Source organism: Sinocyclocheilus grahami, unplaced genomic scaffold (assembly GCF_001515645.1).
Source record: "Sinocyclocheilus grahami isolate Dianchi unplaced genomic scaffold, SAMN03320097.WGS_v1.1 scaffold222.1, whole genome shotgun sequence".
Lineage (NCBI taxonomy): Eukaryota > Metazoa > Chordata > Actinopteri > Cypriniformes > Cyprinidae > Sinocyclocheilus > Sinocyclocheilus grahami.
This window is the reverse complement of record NW_015505401.1, coordinates 1,241,819-1,260,944: the sequence shown is the minus strand read 5'-3', so window position 1 is coordinate 1,260,944 and position 19,126 is coordinate 1,241,819. Positions and strand designations below refer to the sequence as shown.

The window sequence follows — 19,126 nt, the reverse complement described above, 5'->3', positions numbered from 1 at the left end:
TTCAGGCATTCTGTCCTCCTCCGTTCCAGGAAGTAGGCCAAGAAAGGCTTAATCTGCTCTGTCCAGTTAGAGCACTGGATGCTTACACACACAGAGCTGCCCCGTGGCGTAAGGCAGATCAGCTGTTTGTTTGCTTTGGTCCGCCAAAGAAAGGCTCTCCGGCGACCAAGCAGACTATGAGTAGGTGGGTGGTCGAGGCTATCTCACTAGCCTACGAGTCCTCTGGCCTCCCGTCACCTATGGGGGTCAGAGCGCACTCGACCAGGAGTATGGCGGCCTCCAAGGCTTTCAACTTGGGTGTGGCCTTGCAGGACATTTGTGCTGCGGCGGGTTGGTCCTCTCCGCACACTTTTGTCCGCTTTTACAACATATTATACTTCCTGGCACTCACGTCACCCCGCTCGTGATGTCTCGCTTCTCCATTGGACTGATTTTACACGTGCTTCAGAACTCGGTCACGCAGGGGCGTTCCCAAAGCGATCTCGACGCAGCGTCTCATTCCCTCGGGGAACCATGGTTACATATTTAACCTGGAGACGTTATGTGTGATGGAAAATGCATATCCACCCAACCAGGGATGCAGTCTAAAAGTTGCGTCTGACACCGAAACAGATTATTTTTTTTTCTACTAATCATAGTTCATGTTTAGGCCTTCTATCAGTGCTGATGTGCTTTTACAACAAAGGGACTTCAGATAAAAACACGAACAAAATTCACAGTCCCATTTTGCTCAAGTGTGAGTTTAAGCAAGTGACTTTAAAATGCGAACCATATCAGTATTTCAGCCAAATCACAGACTGCAGGTAGCCTAACTACAGTATTTTATTCCAAGTTTTGGTTGCCATAATAACCTTTTTAAAGTTATGTTGCTATTTGTCGTGAAATTATTATTATTGTTATTATTATTATTATTATTATTATTGTTGTTGTTAATCATATTGGATGTGCACTTGTAATTATCTACAAGTAATTTTTTTTAGGAAAAATGTAGGCATGCTTGCAGATAATATAGCAAAAATGTAAATGTAAGCTATAATACATTTTTATTTGTTAATAAGATGCATTTGTCTAGAAACATTAGGATACATTTGTCCTTAAGTATGTTTTTAAGTCTATTATTTCCGTAATTAGGCTACTTATAAAAAATGTTATGCTAGGAATGCATAATATATGAACAAGTTGTGATATAAATTTCACCAATGGGTGTCGCCAGAGCTCCGGCTCTTGCCCTCATACCTTCACTGTTGTGACTGAAGGGAGTCCCCCAATCCCTCTCACGTACTGCATCGCTAGTCATCAGACAGACTGTAGATGTCCCGTCCCGTCCCGTCTGCAGCAGTCTGCCTCAGCACCTTGCCTGCCCGACATGCCCTTGGATATTACCGGCCCTCCTCTTGCGAGAAACTACTGTAGAAATATAGAAACCACTAAACACTAACAGAGGACATCGCAGTAGGACGGAGCGCACCTGGATTCTTGACACTTTTACACTGCGTCTGATCTAAAGGATTTTTAGTCGGTCTATACTTTTTTGTTGTTGTACCGACTTTTCCCAAATCAACTTGTATGGATGTATCATGGCTACGTTCGCATGCAGGGTGCAGTTCTTAGATGATACTGATCCATTTAATAGCACAAATTTTCCTGAGCCGACCAGACCCCCACATTTCACATTCAGAGAAGATATTCCGCTCATCAATCAGATCGCTGGAGTTCACAGACTTCTGAAAGCCCCACATAAGGTATGACAGACACCCCTAAAGCAGACATAGTTGTATCCACTCTCTGTAAATGACTGTTTTTATTAGAGGTATTTACATCTATATCTGATGCAGTGGCACAAATATTTTGTTATTGCAGTAATTCTGGAGGGCATCATGCAGTTATATGGCAAGCCTTTTTAACATTTATTGCCTAAAACTTAGAACTAGCATTTATATTTATGTCATTAGTTCTTATTTTCTGTTTACTATTAAATGCTCCAATAGTGACTAGTATGTTAATGTTTCATTGGTTGTACACTTATAGTGTACTTACTTAAGGAAGTACTGGTAATATAAGGTACATTGGTTAAGCTTAGGTTTAGAGTTAGTACCTAGTTATTACCCAGTTATTGTAATTACTATAAATAGTACATGTATATGTGTAATACGGCTGTAAAATAAAGTGCTACAGTGTCATTAGATACTGATACTTATTCATTAGTTATCTGTTTCAGTTTTCTAATTGAATAGACACTGGTATATGTTTGACAGAAGTTCTATACCAGTCTAGTAAATTAGTCTAATTTAAAGTAGCTATTCTGACTAATAATTTGTAAACAACAATTCTAACTAATTAAAAAAAAGGGAAATGTTTCTAATAGCAGTTTGGATAGAAATAATTGTCTAATAAATAGGTACTAGTCTATTAGTGTCAATAAATAAGTAATCTGTTTAATAAGCACTTGGAATGGACACATGTAACTATTCAAATAGTTACACATAACTAAAAATACTATTACTGGTTACACGCAAAACTGGTATTTGAAGTCTGAAGTAAATAGTTGATTTTTAAACCACAGATTCAGTTGACAAAAAATAGCAAGTGGTTACCAAAAACTTAAGTATAGTTAATTATCGTCGCTACTGGGATAGTGACTAGCAACAAAAGAATAAGTACTTGGGACTAATTGCTGTTGGCAACCAGTACTAATAAATAATCACTAGTGAACCTGAAAAATACACCTGGTCACTTTTGGAATAACTGGTACACTGTAAAAAGTGGTAACCTGCAATGTAATTTTAAAGAGCCATTTGTGCTTGACTTAACCCTTAAAATTAGTTTTGGTTGGTATATGAATGTATTTAGGTTAGTTCAGTGATTTAAAATAATTTTGACTTGACTAAAACCAGATGATGACATTTTAAGGTTACAATTTTCAGTATAATTAGAAATATGCACAAGTAACAGTGCAAAAGAATTAATGTTAAATTGGCTTGCCATAGCATCTATGCAGTGCCAATGCACTGTTAGAGAGAAGTGATATGATGTCAGGATACTTCAGTGCATCGTGGGCTGCACTGCACCAAAGTCTGCACTGTCCTGTGCACACAGGAGGTTGTTTGTTATTGTCAGTGCTTCTAAAGCACACCTTTTCAGACTCAGATATTTAGCTAATGCTGTTCTATTTAAATACAGCCAATAACAAAACTATTTTAGCGGCATTGTTAATAAGCAATCAGTTTTCCAATATCATAATAGTAATGACAGGTAACTGGTGTTGATAGTGTAGATATTCACATCCTGTCTCTTCTTGTAGCCTGTAATAAACCTCACCTCTAAATTACCCAGCTCTCCTTCATTACAGGCATGACCCAAAACAACTGAGGTTCTTCTCCAACTGTGTAAGATATAATTGTTGTCTTAAACTTGGTTCATTTCCACCACATAAACAGTGTTATCCTTTAAGCAGGTTTTAGGAGTGCTGTTATTGTGGTCTTAGAGGAATGCACAGCAGCTGAGTGCCATACTTGGGTCGACTGAATGCTTGAACATGCCATGTTCACATACTCAGGATTCTACAGCTGTCATTGGGACTGTCAGTGATGACCGTCCACATAAAAGGGTCCTCCAAGGGGCCAAACTGCCCTTTTTGGTGTATAGCTTATTCATTGTTGTTTGTATAGGAACATTACTGTTCTCTTGTGACTCAGAGCTAGTTTCCAAACAGGTGAATGTGTTACCATTAGTTGGTTTGCGATGGTTCGCTAGGTAAAAGTTAACGTCACTCACCCACTACCGGTCATCGATGGAACTTTTAGTGCATCACAGCTGCTTCATTACGAGTGGATCATTACTGTGATTTGAAGTACTGACCTTTCCAAAACAAACATGCATGGAAGTATTTCTGCGATCATTAAGACGGTTCCTTAAATCACTTGAAACATTTTGAAACACTTGAAACATTTTCAGCAGATGGATAAATAAATCCAGATGCTCATTAGTTATTTGACTTTTGTTTTAGAATTAGAATTTTGTACGACTTTATACTCTATGACCCTAATGACATATTTTCTGTGAAACACATCTGTTAACACTAGTCCAAAAATGGTTAACATTTTTTCAAGAATGATATAATTTGATCTTTCTAAGCTAAATTAAAGGATTCTGAACAAAACATCTTAAGTTATATAAAAAGTTTATTATTCAAATATATAGGGATCAATGACAAAAAGGGGGTTTCCACTGTCAAAACAATAAAAAATGAATGCAGCTCGTAGGTTAGAATGTGTCCTGTTTAATTGCTTTATGTTTTATTTTCTGAGCAAAAAATAATGTCTAATCATACATTTTTACCACGATTTACAGGAAATGCCCACTAAAGTGTCATTCCATGCAACCAAAAAATCTTGTCAGGCATATTTAAAACCAGAATAATCAGATGTCATTAAAAGACTTTATTTAAAGATTAAATAAAAGTCATTTTAAATCTTTACCACTATCCTTCATACACTAGGTTTTACCCATTTAAGGCAGTTTTTAATCATTTAAAATATAAGAAAATTTCAGTATTATCACTTTTTCTTTTATATATTGTAATAAGTACAAGTCAAAATAAGTATATTGTTTAATTTTTAGATAAATATATCTGTTATGCTGCATGATGATGGAACATTATTTCACCCATATTTTGACATTTTCCATGACTTTCTATGTATAAAAAATGACTTTTGTGGACACCAAAATGGAACGTCTCGTCTTTGAGCCATGTACGTACGTATATGCCAATCATCAGAGTTTGAGAGAAATGATGTATGAAATACTTAAGGTGCATTTTCATGGACAAATTCCATTCATTTTAATAGGAAATAGGACTGTGGGCGAAAGATTTTTTTGCAGTCAGATTTTGTAACAGGTTCACGTTGGTCACATGGTTTTGCCACATTCACCAACAGAAAGTAGCTTGATATGAAAGTCACTTCTGTGTAACATTTGCTTAATTTATCATTCATTTATGTCTCTGAACTACAGATCTAAACATGCATAATCAAAATTGGAGTTGATAGCTGTATTTTCAAATGACTTTCACGCAAACATGTCCTATCATGTAAGATCTGGTTCACTTCTGAAGGCACCAGAAGGATTCTTCCAGTAAACAGCATCCATTGGAACTTGTAAGCACCATTATAAATCCTTTATTATGATTTCTGAGTTGCTTTTATCCAGCTTGGGATGAATCCTCAAGGGCATCATTTCTCCAGTGCATCAGGAGGTCCAAGCAAAGCTTTCGACTTCCTCCACACAATTCTCAGTTTAAAACAATCCATTGTTGGCAGCTTAGCAACATGAGATATGATTCAAATTCTCTTTGAGCCAACAGTTTGTTTTTCCCAATTTCCCAATGAAGCAGTCAGTGTAAGGAACCACAGAGATAATGGGAGTGTCAGTGATGTAAAGAGCTGTATATGGTTACCATTGAAACAGAGAGAGAGAGAAAGAGAGGGAACTTGTAAGCACCATTATAAATCCTTTATTATGATTTCTGAGTTGCTTTTATCCAGCTTGGGATGAATCCTCAAGGGCATCATTTCTCCAGTGCATCAGGAGGTCCAAGCAAAGCTTTCGACTTCCTCCACACAATTCTCAGTTTAAAACAATCCATTGTTGGCAGCTTAGCAACATGAGATATGATTCAAATTCTCTTTTAGCCAACAGTTTGTTTTTCCCAATTTCCCAATGAAGCAGTCAGTGTAAGGAACCGCAGAGATAATGGGAGTGTCAGTGATGTAAAGAGCTGTATATGGTTACCATTGAAACAGAGAGAGAGAGAAAGAGAGGAAAGGGGATGTGATGAGCTGGCATGTTATTTAACATCAGCCTGCAAATGAGCCAGTTGGAATCGTTCAGTTGAACACAGTCCATCTATGTCTTGATTGTTATATTCATTTACAACAAGACTAACAGATGTGACGTGCTTTATTATGTGTCCAGGGTGTCATACAAGGGTGTCGTAACTTTTATGTCGTTAATCAAAAAGTGCATTAGTAGAGTATATTAATATTGTCAAACAATTCCATCAGGAGTTTGGAACTTGGTTCTAAAATGCCTGGGACCTATTTGTCTGTTCATACTTGAATAAAATGGAGAGGAATTCTAATATTTATATGCAAGATACACAGACATGTTTTAGCTGCGTTATACATTGTTTATCCAGGATGCAGGGGTTAGTGAAATTGATATTGGCTGAGAAACATGAACCATATGGTGTGACACTGGCGTTGGTTTTGATTAGTTGGAGTCACTTGGGTGAGCCATTATTGCTTAACTAAGAAGAACAAGTAATGTTTCTGTAGGACACCAGAGGGTCAGTATATAAACTGCCATTCAAATCTTTGGGATCATTATGATTTTCAATGTTTGTTTTTTTTTAAGTTTCTTATGCTCATCAAGGCTGCGTTTATTTGACCAAAAATACAGAAAACCCCCCAGTAATATTGCTATTTAAAATAACAGTTTTCTATTTTAATATACTTTAAAATTAGTGCTGTCAAACAATTAATCGCGATTAATCGTATCCAAAATAAAAGTTTTTGTTTACATAATATATGTGTGCATACTGTGTGTATTTATTATGTATATATAAATACACACACATGCATGTATATATTTTGAAAACATTTACATGCATTTACATGCATATATGTATATTAATATAATTTATAGTATTTATAAATATATTTAACATATAAACATAATTTTTTTTTCTTAAAGGGGTCCTATTATGCTTTTTCACTTTTTCAACTTTAGTTAGTCTGTAATGTTGCTGTTTGAGCATAAAAAAGATCTGCAAAGTTACAAAGCCCAAAGTCCACTTCAAAAGGAGATATTTTATTTAACAGAAATCACTTTTCAAAAACTACAACGAACGACTCGTTTGGACTACAACGCATATTTTCCGGGATTTGTGATATCACAAAGATCGACGAATGGGACGAGACCTGGTTGAGCTGCACTAGAGAAGGCAACGAGTGTTATCACTATGTCTGAGACACGCTGGTATGTAACACCTATTTTTCAGATGAAATAGTCCCACCAATTATTTTTTTTCTTCACAAATATCCTTTTTCACTCCAAAATATGATGCATTACAGAAGTAAAAGTTGCTTTGCTTTCATGATAATGATTTGAGGTGTTTTTAATGGTTAGATTATTTGACATTAAGGTGAATGGCTGTGAAAAGTATAGAAACTTGAAGTATTTCCATCTTTATTTTTCATTAATCTGGTAAACAGACATTTTTTTTGCGCTGTGTTTCATCTCTATCTCACACCCACACACACACACGCACATTCACATGCACAAACACACGCATCTCTCTCTCTTACTCTTGATGGATGCGGCCCTTCACTGAGTTACTTTTTTCGGGAAGCCTTTTCTGTTTGCGCATGAATTTTGCCGAAATTACAGAGTCTGGTAATGAGAAGTTATGCTAAATGCTGTAAAATATAGGTTAGCCCTTCACATTTGTGGCTGAATTCTGGATTAGCCTTACACATTGTTATGCAGAGTTGAGGTTTTTGCAGCCCAGTGACTTTTCCTCTGTATTTTTCGGCACCATCTGCAGAAATAAGCTCCACGTTTCTCGCTGGCTTCACACGCCTTTGAAACGCAAATTATTGCTGTTGTGGTCCCCATACATGCGACAAACCCTTTTTAACATGTTTGCTAATTGCGCGCTGCATATTTAGAGAGCAACCACAGACACTGTCTTATTTATATAATGCTAACAAACACAGAAATACTTATTGCTTACACATCAAGCGGCTGAAGCGTGTCAACGAGTGATTCATTTAGCCGCTGCACATTGTTATGTCATTTAATTATGCCTTTGATGTAGAACTAGACTTTCTGGAACTCGCAGACTGCTGTCGGTTTCACAGTTCACAGATTTAATAAAAGCAGCTTGGTTAATATGCTACATTGCGGTTAGCAGGATCTTGTTTTATATTTTATCAGCCATGACATGAGGAGTCCAGGGTGTCTGTGGTGGCTGAAACAGAGCAACCTTTCTGAATGAGAAAAGTTTCTTCCCTTCCTACACTGGCTAAAACTGAGCTTGGAGTTGAAATTGAGGATGAAATTGTGCGTGTGGATTTGGAGAGCGATGCTAGTTCCCAGTGCGCTCTTATTTTTAGGCCATCCCCATATCTGTGCTCGCTTGCCAGTGCTGTATTCTGTGGTTGGAAGAGGAAGTCCAGGCCTAGTTTTCCATCCCCATGACCACAGGGTCACAGGGTCAGTGGCTGGGTGGGGAACTGTCAGTTATATGGTTAATCCAGGAGATCTGTGCTCAGATTAGCAGCTCTCCTGGACCTGCAGCCTTTGCTTCCGCACTAATCCTTTGCACTACTGTTGATTCTGGAGCTTGTTTATTTAGTCCTACCTGTATGTTTTAAATTTTTACTTATGGTTCCATGTAGTAGAGTTCACTTCTGTTGCGCATTTTGTGTGTGTTGGTATTTATGCATGTAAATGTGATTGGACAAATGACGGAACAGTCGCTACATCTTACATTTTTTATTTAATTTATGTGGACTTTCTGTGTGTCAGCTTGGTTAAAATTAGCTAAATTTGCAGATAAAAGTAAATTATAACATAAGTTATTAATTTAGCGTTTTTAAATTTTTTTTTAAATTAATTTAACATTTTCTAAATGTTTTGAAAATGACAAATTATCAGTCTTTTTTTGCCATCTATGTCTTAATTTTACTCCAAAATGTATGTCTTTCTTGGAGCTTTGTGTGCAATTGACTGTATAATTCCAATTATAATTGAAGAAAATTTGTTATAAAAACGTACATTTAATGAAAAAGAAATGCATATAATAAATAGTAATAATATATATTTTTTTCAGTATTAAAACAAAAAATTGTCTTGCTAATGAAATAGTATATATTTATTTTTTTCTTTAAAAAAATCAACTTTGACAATTTAATACTACTATATTTATCTGAACTACTTGCCCGACCACACGATTCTTACTGTATTGAGGATTTTTAGCGATGAATTTTAGTTATACTAATCATAATGCTAGATATACTTTTTTTTTTTGGTGTTTTAATAGATTCATGCATTATTTGTTTTTTTATTGGCTTGCCTTTGCCTTGCCACAAGGGTGGTAAACAAGTGAAAGTGAGATTTCAGATACAGTCACCTCCCTATTAAAGGGGCTGATGTCATTCTAAGGAGAGGATGGTGAATCTCACACCATCACTGTGAGCCTTATGAACACTTCCTCCAGTTAGAATTTGATGAAGAGCACAGAGAGACTGAGATTGTAGAATTTACATGATGAAGACCATTGAAGGGGGACTCTTTCCCACCAAAAACCAGCACATTTTGGTTAAAGCCACCCCTCACCTTTTCACCGTCTGTTGATAGTAATGTAGCAGAATGCTGTTCACTGCTGCAGTCTGATTGATTCTATGGTACAGCTGACATGAAAGCACATGGAACGGACTGAGCCCACCACTGGAACTCCAGCGCCGACCGAAGCGAGCATCCGTCTGATGCTTATCAGAGTCCCTGCCTCGCTCCCGGTTGGGTGACTAATCTGAACTACCTGCATGGGGTCTCTTGCAGTGAAATATCTGGGTCAATCTGAGAAAGATGGAGCACAGCTGGAGACCGCAAGGAGGAGGAAAAAATGAACAAAAAATGTTTTTCCCCCACTCAATTACCCTGCCAAGTTCTTAGGAAACAATCTACGTTCTGCCTCTTGAAGTTGTAAATACATTACTACTCTCGAGCCAAGACAAGGGAGTTCTGGCTCGAGAACGAAGTGCAACACTTTAGTTTAAGGGTCTAACATAAGGGTCTTATAACAACATAATGGGCTATATATAATTTTTGCCTGAGGATTTATATCCCGCGGTATCAGGCACTTTAATGTTTGCAATGTTTTAAAAGGAAGAGTTTAGTCTCTGAAGTTATGAGATGATTCAGGATAAGTTCTTGTTATTGTAAGGGGATTGTTCTTCCTGAGTTCAGTCTAGTCACAGCTGATCTTCCTGAGTTCAGTCAAGTCACGGTTGATCATCATGAATCTGGTCTAGTCACAGTTCATCGTCATGAGTCAAGTCAAGTTACAGTTCATTATCATGAGTCTAGTCAAGTCACAACAGATCTTCATGAGTCAAGTCTAGTCACAGCGAATCTTCCCGAGTCGAGTCTAGTCACAGTTGTTCTTCCTGAGTCAAGTCAAGTCACAGCTAATCTTCCTGAGTCGAGTCTAGGCACTGTTGATTGTCATGAGTCAAATCGAGTCACAGTTTATTATCCTGAGTCTGGTCAAGTCACAGCTGATCAGCCGAACTCCCGTCACGTCACAGCTGATCATCCGAAGTCCCGTCACGTCCCAGCTGATCATCCGGAGTCCCGTCACGTCACAGCTGATCATCCGAAGTCCCGTCACGTCACAGCTGATCATCCGGAGTCAACACAAACTGTTGCATAGCACCCCGGACTACATATCCCATCATTCTTTGCACACTGCCCTGATTGCACTCATTGCACACAGCTGTTTCTAATTACCTCATTCACTATATAACACCCACTCTAACCACCTTTCTCTGCTGAGTATTGTTTAGCCTGTACCCCTTTCCGAGTCTCCGTGTTTTCCTTGTTTTGCCTTGCCTTGCCTGTTTTTGATCTTTGCCTGTTTTCTTGGATTTCTCCCTCTCGTCTCGCCCCTGTGATTCTATCTGCTTATCGGTGACCTATGCTAGCCCTGTGACTATTCTTGTGTTTTGCCCGCCATATACCTGTTTGCCAGTGTTTTGACCCTGCCTGTTTACCACGTCTCTTAAATAAAGCCTGCAGATGGATCCACATGTCTCACGTCTTGTCAGCCCCGTTACAGGGATAGTTCACCCCAAAAATTAAAATTTGTTGTTAATTTACTCATCCTCTAAGATATAGGTGACTTTTTTTCTTCATTAGTGCAGTAAAGAAGAATTTTAGCTGAAACCGTGGTCCTTGGTGATTTATAAAATGCAAATCAACAGCTACCGGCACTTTGAGCGTCAAAAAAAGCAACACAAGCAAAACAAAATGAATACCCATGGCTTCTGATGATATATTGAGGTCTTATTAAGCGAAATCATTGATCTATGCAGGAAACTGAAAATTATTTACAACATTATTACCTGTAATTCAGAGCCTGAGGCAAACGGGGAAGTTTCTTTTTTGGGAACTAGTTCTTTCGGTCAGTTTGTTTCAAAGAACTGGTTCAATTGGTTCACCACCAATCGTGTACACAATTATATTATTAAAGCACCAAACAAAGATGTGGATAAAAGTCACCTACTTGCTTGTGGGTGAGTAAATTAATAGCTGGACTATGCCTTTAAGAGGAATGAAATGAGTTAAAGTAATAGTTCACTCAAAAAAATTAATATTAATTTAAAAGACAACATTTTGAAAAACATTGGGATCCAAACAACATTGAACGCCATTGACTTTGATTGAATAAACAAGACACCTCTTTGTCTGTAAATTATATTTTAAAAAAAGTTACACAGGTTTGAAACAACATAAGGATGAGTAAATGATGACACAGTTTTCGTTTTTGGGTGATAATCCCTCTATGATCCAATCTTAACTGCATTCCTGGTATTTCCTGTAACAAAACTTTCAGGTCAGGATAAGCTGGAAGTGATAAACCTGTGATATCTGTTCTGTTAATCTTCGTTTTTCCCAATTTGCCATGACAAACAATAGCATTGTTCAATAGAACATTTTATCAGTAACTGTTTTTTTATTTTCATCATCTTTCCATGAATAGCCCTGTCCACACTGAAATCTCATTGGCTCAAAATCCTGTTCCACTTAACTGTGTATTGAACATTACATATGTTTTTATTGACCCTGATTAAATTTTTTTTGGTCAGTGAATAAGAAGTGAAATAATCTTTTAGTTAAAGGGATAGTTCACCCAAAAAGATAATTCTGTAATTAATTACTCACCCTCATGTCCTTCCAAACCCCTAAGACCTTCATTTATCTTCAGAACACAAATTAAGATATTTTTGATGAAATCCGAGAACTTTCTGACTTGGGCTGTGCAATTAATCGCATGCGAATCTCATGCGCATCTCATCAGTAAAGCCGATTCCGTGATTAGTAGTAAATCTCCATCACCTGCTTTCAGATGAATCGGCATTTACTACACAGAGCCGTAGTTCACTGACAATTAGGCAGTATCGCGTTCATTATCGCAGGCGATTCAATCTGAATTGATCGGCTCTGTGTAGTAAATGCCGATCTATTTGAAAGCCACATTCAAGGCCCAGAAATGTAGTAAGGACATCGTTAAAATAGTCCAAGTGACATCAGTGGTTCAACCTTGTTTTATGAAGCTACGAGAATAGTTTTTGTGTGCAAAGAAAACAAAAATAACAACTTTGTTTTAATGATTTCTTCTTTTCCGGGTCAATCCACCGCCATTCACGAGAGTACCATGATGCATGTATGTGCCTAGTTGAAAAAGGTACCATTTACATAAAAAAATTCCAATTTATTGACTAATTTGTCATGCTGTAGCCATCAAGAAAAAGAGAATAACCATTTTTTTTCTTAAATACATGTGGGTCTACTCCTTTAAATCATGATTTATTTGAAATGTTTGTAAATATTTCAAGGTAAAAGTTTTTTTTTTGGACAAATATCATTGATTATTAATCATTTTTCTTTAAAGAATTTGGTATTTATTTCTTCCTTGACATATCAGGACTGTTATGAGCAAAATTCACACTGTATTGTAAATGGCTGTTAAGCTGGTAAATAGAATGAGATTGAGTGGAACTTCCTTGTTTTTCTTTTTTTTCATGATTACTTTCACATCTCACCCATCCTATACCTCTAGCAGACATGCCTCTACCAGGTCCATGTGCACTAAATATAGCCTGACTTTGGCTTGCGTGTCTGGATTTCCTGTCAGCTTCAGATCTGGGCTGTAATCTTGTGTTGCACTCTTTCTATCTTAAGGACATGTTAAATTAAACCCTCTATTTGTAACTGCCCTCATCCTTTTCCTCCTAGTCCCCTGTCCTATATCATGCTTCACTGAACTTGTTGTTGGATTTTACGGATTGATGAGAAATGTAGACCCTTGAAAGATGAAACCTGCCGTCATTGTTGCCATGGCTGACCACATGTTGTGTGCTGTTTCTCCGACATGACATGGTGTTTGGGCGCCACTGGCTCTTTGAAAGGAATAGAGTGGCCATGGGATCAAAGCGTTTCTGGCCTTAATGCCTTTACCAGTTACTGTAGCATCCTTGCTCATTCTGTCTGTTCCGTTCAATCTTTATGTCCACTTTTAATTAAATTACTATAATTTGTGGCAGGTAATTGAATGACAGAGCCTGTTAATGGATTATGTTAGGACATGTTATGATGTAATGTTTTCTCTAATTGTTTCTACTGTTAAAATTTCTACTCTGCATACTTAATATTTGTTCACTGATGATTTGTCAGGATAGACTTGTTGTGCAACCAGGACTGTTGTCAGAAACTAATGTTGTCTTGGGCCCTGTAATGGACCTATAACAAATTTTGTCCGTGGCTCCAAGAATTTCAGTGACAAACCTGCACACAGCATCTAATTAGTAAGCGATTACAACTTTGTTTTCCTATATTTTTAGGTTTGATATTGCTTTTAATTAGTGTACTGACGGTTTACTTGTTAGTCAGTTTTCATGATAAAACCCTTTTGGAAAAGTAGAGCCCTTTAATTTCTCAATAAAGCACTGTCGCTATAGCCATACAAGTTTAGATAGATGCCTTTGCGTCACATCGTATGTTTTTCGAGCGTCTTGCCATGTGTTGTCAAGTTAAAAATAGTTTGAGTTTTAAAAACAAGCCTTGAACATTCAGTTCCATTCTATTTTGCTTCGTCAAGATGTCTTATGTAAACGCCTCTATAAGAAACACTTCCAATCAGGTTCAGATGAACCTGAAACTAGTCTAATTATACGGAGCTTCCATAATACGATTAGTGTAATAGTCATTCAGACAGATCAATGAACAGTCACTTTTAAAAAATATGGTATTATGTACATCTCTAATATTCACATAAAGCGCAAAGTAATGTTCAACTTAGCATAACATTTTAAAATTGCTCAGACACTTAAATAATCTGCTGTAGTTTACATGACTCCATCCCAGGACAATTGAAATCTAAAACTGAGATTTGATTCCAGACATTTTTGCAGCAAATCACTCTAGTTTGCAGTTAGTGTTGTCTTCTTTTTTTACATTTTTCTATACAGACCTTTTCCAACTCCTTTTATTGTTAGCTATGCTGACATTTATTCCTGTCAAATTTGCAAGCACAGAAAACGCGGAAACTCTGACAGTGTGAATGACCGAATCGGAACAGTTGGCGGAACTACTTTTCCGGAATTTCTGTGGAAAGAGGCTTAAGGTTTCTAGCTGCCACACCTAATGGTGTTGACTGGCGTGTAATTCACTGCAGACAGGCAGTCAAAGGTGTTGGGAGGTGGAGAAGAGTGGTAATCCTGTTACCAGGCCTCTTGCAATCTGCTCGAAAGTCTGTTGTCTTTATCTCAGTGCTGCCCAAGATAGAGGAAGAAACGGAGACAGTGGCTTTATGGTAAACGCAGCCCAAAACTCTAGGCTGGATTAATCATGCACAGAGGTTGTAGTTATTTCCCCGACAGAGTCAGGTTTGGGCAAGGTGCGCAGTTCCCATTCAGTCAGTCACAAGGCTATAGTCTTGGCATACCAGGCCCAACGTTTACCATGCCCCCTCGGAGTGAGAGCTCACTCTACGAGAGGAGTGGCATCTTCTTGGGCATTGGCGCGGGGCGCCTCGATAGCAGACATCTGTAGAGCTGCCGGCTGGGCGACGCCTAACACGTTTGCGAGATTCTATAATTTCCGTGTAGAGCCCATGTCCTCTCGTGTACTCGCCTCAGGTAGGCAGTAGCACCGGACCTGCTTGGTGTCGATCATGCTTGCGGCGGCATTCCCGCCGCAAGCATTTTTTGTGCTCCTCAATCAGTTCCCCATGGCGAACCCTGGTGGAGTTCCTCCCGCACCCTCGGCGGTCAGGCGTGGCGGAGCGCCTGACGCCAGGCTCAGCACTCGTGTGCATGCCCAAGGTCAGCCCTTGTGCTGGGCTAGGTGCCCGTGTGTAGTGATTCCCCCTTCGGGTGATCCCACATGTGTATTCTTCCACGGTACGGCTCCCCTCTCGGTGAGCCCGTGTCTTTCCCTGGCAGTCGTTCACTGCCATCTCTGCAGTGTAGTGATCTCACCCCAGGTGGGTTGAGTCTACCGCAGAGACTTCCATATGTAGTACTGCCCTGGGCCAGTCCATATGTGTAATTCCACATAATACCTCCTATGTGCGGGATGTGGCTTCCGTAGCGTCCCAACTGGGTAAGCTTTCCCAGTGTTATCCAATGTACCACTGTATGGAACAGCAGTGGCGGACACCTCTGCCTAGCCGCTGTCCTATCTGCCGCCCCAGCTGGTGTGGGGGGACTTGCCGGCTTCAGCAGGGCACTGGAGGGGGTCAGCAATAGTGGCGTTTTCCATACGGATCCCAATTCGTCAGTCACTGACGTAACGTCTCCGTTCCCTCCTTCAGGGAAAGAGGGTTACACAAGTAACCTAGACGTTCATGGTAGCCATTTTTTTTTTGTTTTTTTGGTGCAGATCTATTAATTTATTTAAAAATACATTTACATTGCAATTCATACGTAAAGTCATTTGAATGCACCTCTTCTATAATAAGCATGTTTAATTTTTTTTAATTAAAATTCATTTTTTGAGAAGATATCCAAATTGTCGGGATGATACAATTGTCTTGGTGTCATACTGAGAAATTCTTGAAAGGAAAACATTGTATTTGAAAAACTTTGTCCACCAAGTCATGTGGAGCAGAAAAGAGAAAACAAAAACAGGAATTGACCTTATGACTTTGAGTCAAGGTCAATAAGTCTCCTTAAATATCAGATCTTTTGACTTTTTAATAACAAAGAAAAAAGTAAAAATATCTAGAAGAAATCCTGAAATATTGGATCTTTTGACTTTTTAATAGCAATGTCATGTGGTGCGACTCTCCCAAAAAGTAATATTAGTAACACATTTTAATATATTTGAAAAAAGTACTTTATTTCATCTAAAAAAAACAAACAAAAAAAAAACATCTAAAATATCTAAAACTAAAATCCAAAAATACTGGATCTTTTGACTTGTTAATAGCAAATCAATGTCATGTGGTGCGACTCTCCCAAAAAGTAATATTAGTAACACAAAAAAATCTAGAAATCTAAAAAATTAAAAAATAAAATAATAATAAATCTTCAAAAACCTGAAATAATGATTTTATTAAATGGTTACACCACAGAGGCATTTTAGAGGCATTAACTGTAACCTTTCTAAATAATGGTATTTCATATGAAAATAATATAAAAGTGTGAGAATACAAAGAATACATTCTTTTATGTTTATGAATATTTTATGTTTTAATAAATACTCTATAGATACTCTATTTTGTTATTGAACCGGATATATTTGGCCCAAATGGTATTCAATGCCCCATATTTAGGCTTGACATTTAAGACTTTTAATTCTAACTCTTGCACATAGTACTCCTGAGGTAGCTTTATGGTAATTTTAGCTAAATCAGTTGTCCAAGTATATGTTTTCATAACGATGCAAATCAAAACTACTAGGATTCCAAAGATCTTACAGGTGAGGACAGAGACTTTCAGCAAAGACCCCTTTGGTATTCTAGACATGCTGGCAAAAGTAAATTCCTCTTGGTATCCACGCATGAAGGATATTCTTACCTGTCCCAGGGGCTGGATGTGGCTTGGTAAGCCAGGCAGGGGCTTAAAGGCTTGATCTGGTGCTGGGGGAGCCAACGGGGAACAGTGCGTGTAATTAGCATGTTTAGAGTCGCGGGTGACCCTGCTCACGCGTTGATTGACAGTTCGCGCTGCTGCCCGGCAACGGCCCCCTGGGAGGTTTCAAATCCCATCACTGGGCTGTAATTGAGTGTCAACAAATAGGCAGGCCTCCAACAGAGCACTAGAGACCTCTAAAGACTGCTGCATATCTCCAAATGGTGTGGATGGGCTTCTCACAACACTTCTATGAATCAGATTCAGTCTGAATGCTTTGAATAAGAGTGCTTTGAAGTTATGACAAGTTCTTTTGATTCCTCAGTTGCGATATTGATATGATTCTTACACGTTTTGAAATAATGTTCTGGCAAAATGTGGCTATCAATGAAGGTAGCGTAGAAACATGACAGCATAATGACTTTAAGAACATTTAAGTTTTAGTAACACCTAGTTTTATACAGTATCTCTGTCAATGAGTTGATATTGAAGTGAAATATGAATTAGAGCATGAAAGGACCGCTTAAATGTGGTATGCCACTGTTTATGAAGTTGTGTGATGTTATGAATAAAAAATAATGGTGCATTCCTATAAAGCACATAGCTGACATGTCAAGGCTCAGCATGATGTCATGCATATCCATTGCACTGGCATTACTGATGGTTTACTTGAATATGTATTTATGATTGCACTAAGATGCAATGTTCCATAATAATTATTTGTTTTAAGAAGTTATTTTGATTCTTGTTGCGTATGAATATTTTTTTAATCTATCTTTTTCATTTTGTCACTTTCTTAGCTCGATGACTGTGCTCTAGAGTTGTCTCATAATGGCAGTTATCTGGACTTGGAGTCCACCTTGGCTGAGCAGAGAGATGAACTTGAAGGCTTTCAGGAGGATGGAGGGTAAGCAACAGCAAAAAATAAATAAATAAATTCACCTTCACGTCATTTCACACCCATATGACTTTCTTCTTTTATATTCTATTTTAAAGAATCTTCACGCAACTTTTTTCTATACAACAACTGTTCATCTCCAAAAATGACACGAAAAAACACCAAAAAGCACCATAAAAGTAGATTTTCATGAATGAATCATTCACTCTTATTTGTGAACTGAATCAACCAGTGCATTAAAGTGCATATTATTTTATAATGTTCTCTGAGGTTTATAATGTTATTAAGATTTTTACATCAAAAAACATATTCTAAACTTCTAAAAAATTCTTTTTTGAAGTAATAGGCTATTTTCTATTCTGTTTTTGACCCTCTCTGCAGAAAAAAAACTGTCTATTGGCTCTATTTTATAGGCTGGGTGCATTCAAGGCTCGGAAGTAAATGCCCACTGCTATTTTTGGCTAACAGTTTTGCATATTAAAATAGTAGATGGACACTGCTGTGATGTACGCTAAAAACAACATGGGTTATTCTGGTTAAAAATGTATAAATACTAAATATATATCAAACTATCTGGAACAGACAATGCAATAGAGGTAAAAACATGGTTCCCTTTCAGTCGGTCACTCCCGACGTCACGTCGGATGACCGACGAAATTGGGATCTCGCTTAGAGGGACCAATCTACTTCGAGTGTAAACTAAACGAGCCAATGCACATTGGCATGCGATTATTGCATCCAGCTGCTGCTGATCACAGCGTGATTATAAGTAGGCAGCAGATGCAGCGCATATTCAGCTTTTCGCTTCGGAGCCGAGCGATCACATCGTTCTGCTCCTGACTACTCTACTGAGCGAAGAAGACTGAACAAGTTCAGCGCGCTCTTGGAGAGCTCTTCGTGTTGGCGGTATGGGGCTTCAGCGGTGGTGGTTTCCCGTGTCGAGTGGGTTGCACATATCAGGCTGCACTGCCCCCTGTTTGTGTTGCAGATGATCATCTCCCCTGTGCGCCTAAAAGAGCCTTTTCCCCTAAAAGAGCAATTTCGGGTGCGTCTTTTTAAAGACGACGTTGCTTGGCAAACTTGGCAAAAGATGATGTGGGTCTTGCTATAGACAACGTATCACCCGAGCGTCCTGTCGTTACCTGGCGCTGGGTGATGGTCACGATCGGTGCCTCTCGTGTCTGGGCATGAAGCACGCTGAGGTGGCTTTCGTGGATGGCTCATGCTCCCATTGCGGGGGTATGAACATCTCGGAGTTGCGGACCGGACTCCGTTACCTGCAAGGGGGCGGAGTGCCCGTGCCACT

The 19,126-nt window shown here is 38.4% G+C and overlaps 1 protein-coding gene across 1 annotated transcript in view; it reads left to right on the top strand.

Annotated features, from left to right (window-relative positions):
• Positions 1-1,261: 1,261 nt before the first annotated feature.
• Positions 1,262-19,126, top strand: part of LOC107596716 (FH1/FH2 domain-containing protein 3-like) — a 201,434-nt gene continuing 183,569 nt past the window's right edge. Inside the window, exons 1-2 of the mRNA XM_016287514.1 lie at positions 1,262-1,742; positions 17,723-17,829. Coding sequence (XP_016143000.1) covers positions 1,578-1,742; positions 17,723-17,829 — 272 coding nt within the window. The 5' untranslated portion in view covers positions 1,262-1,577. The remainder of the gene's footprint in view (positions 1,743-17,722; positions 17,830-19,126) is intronic.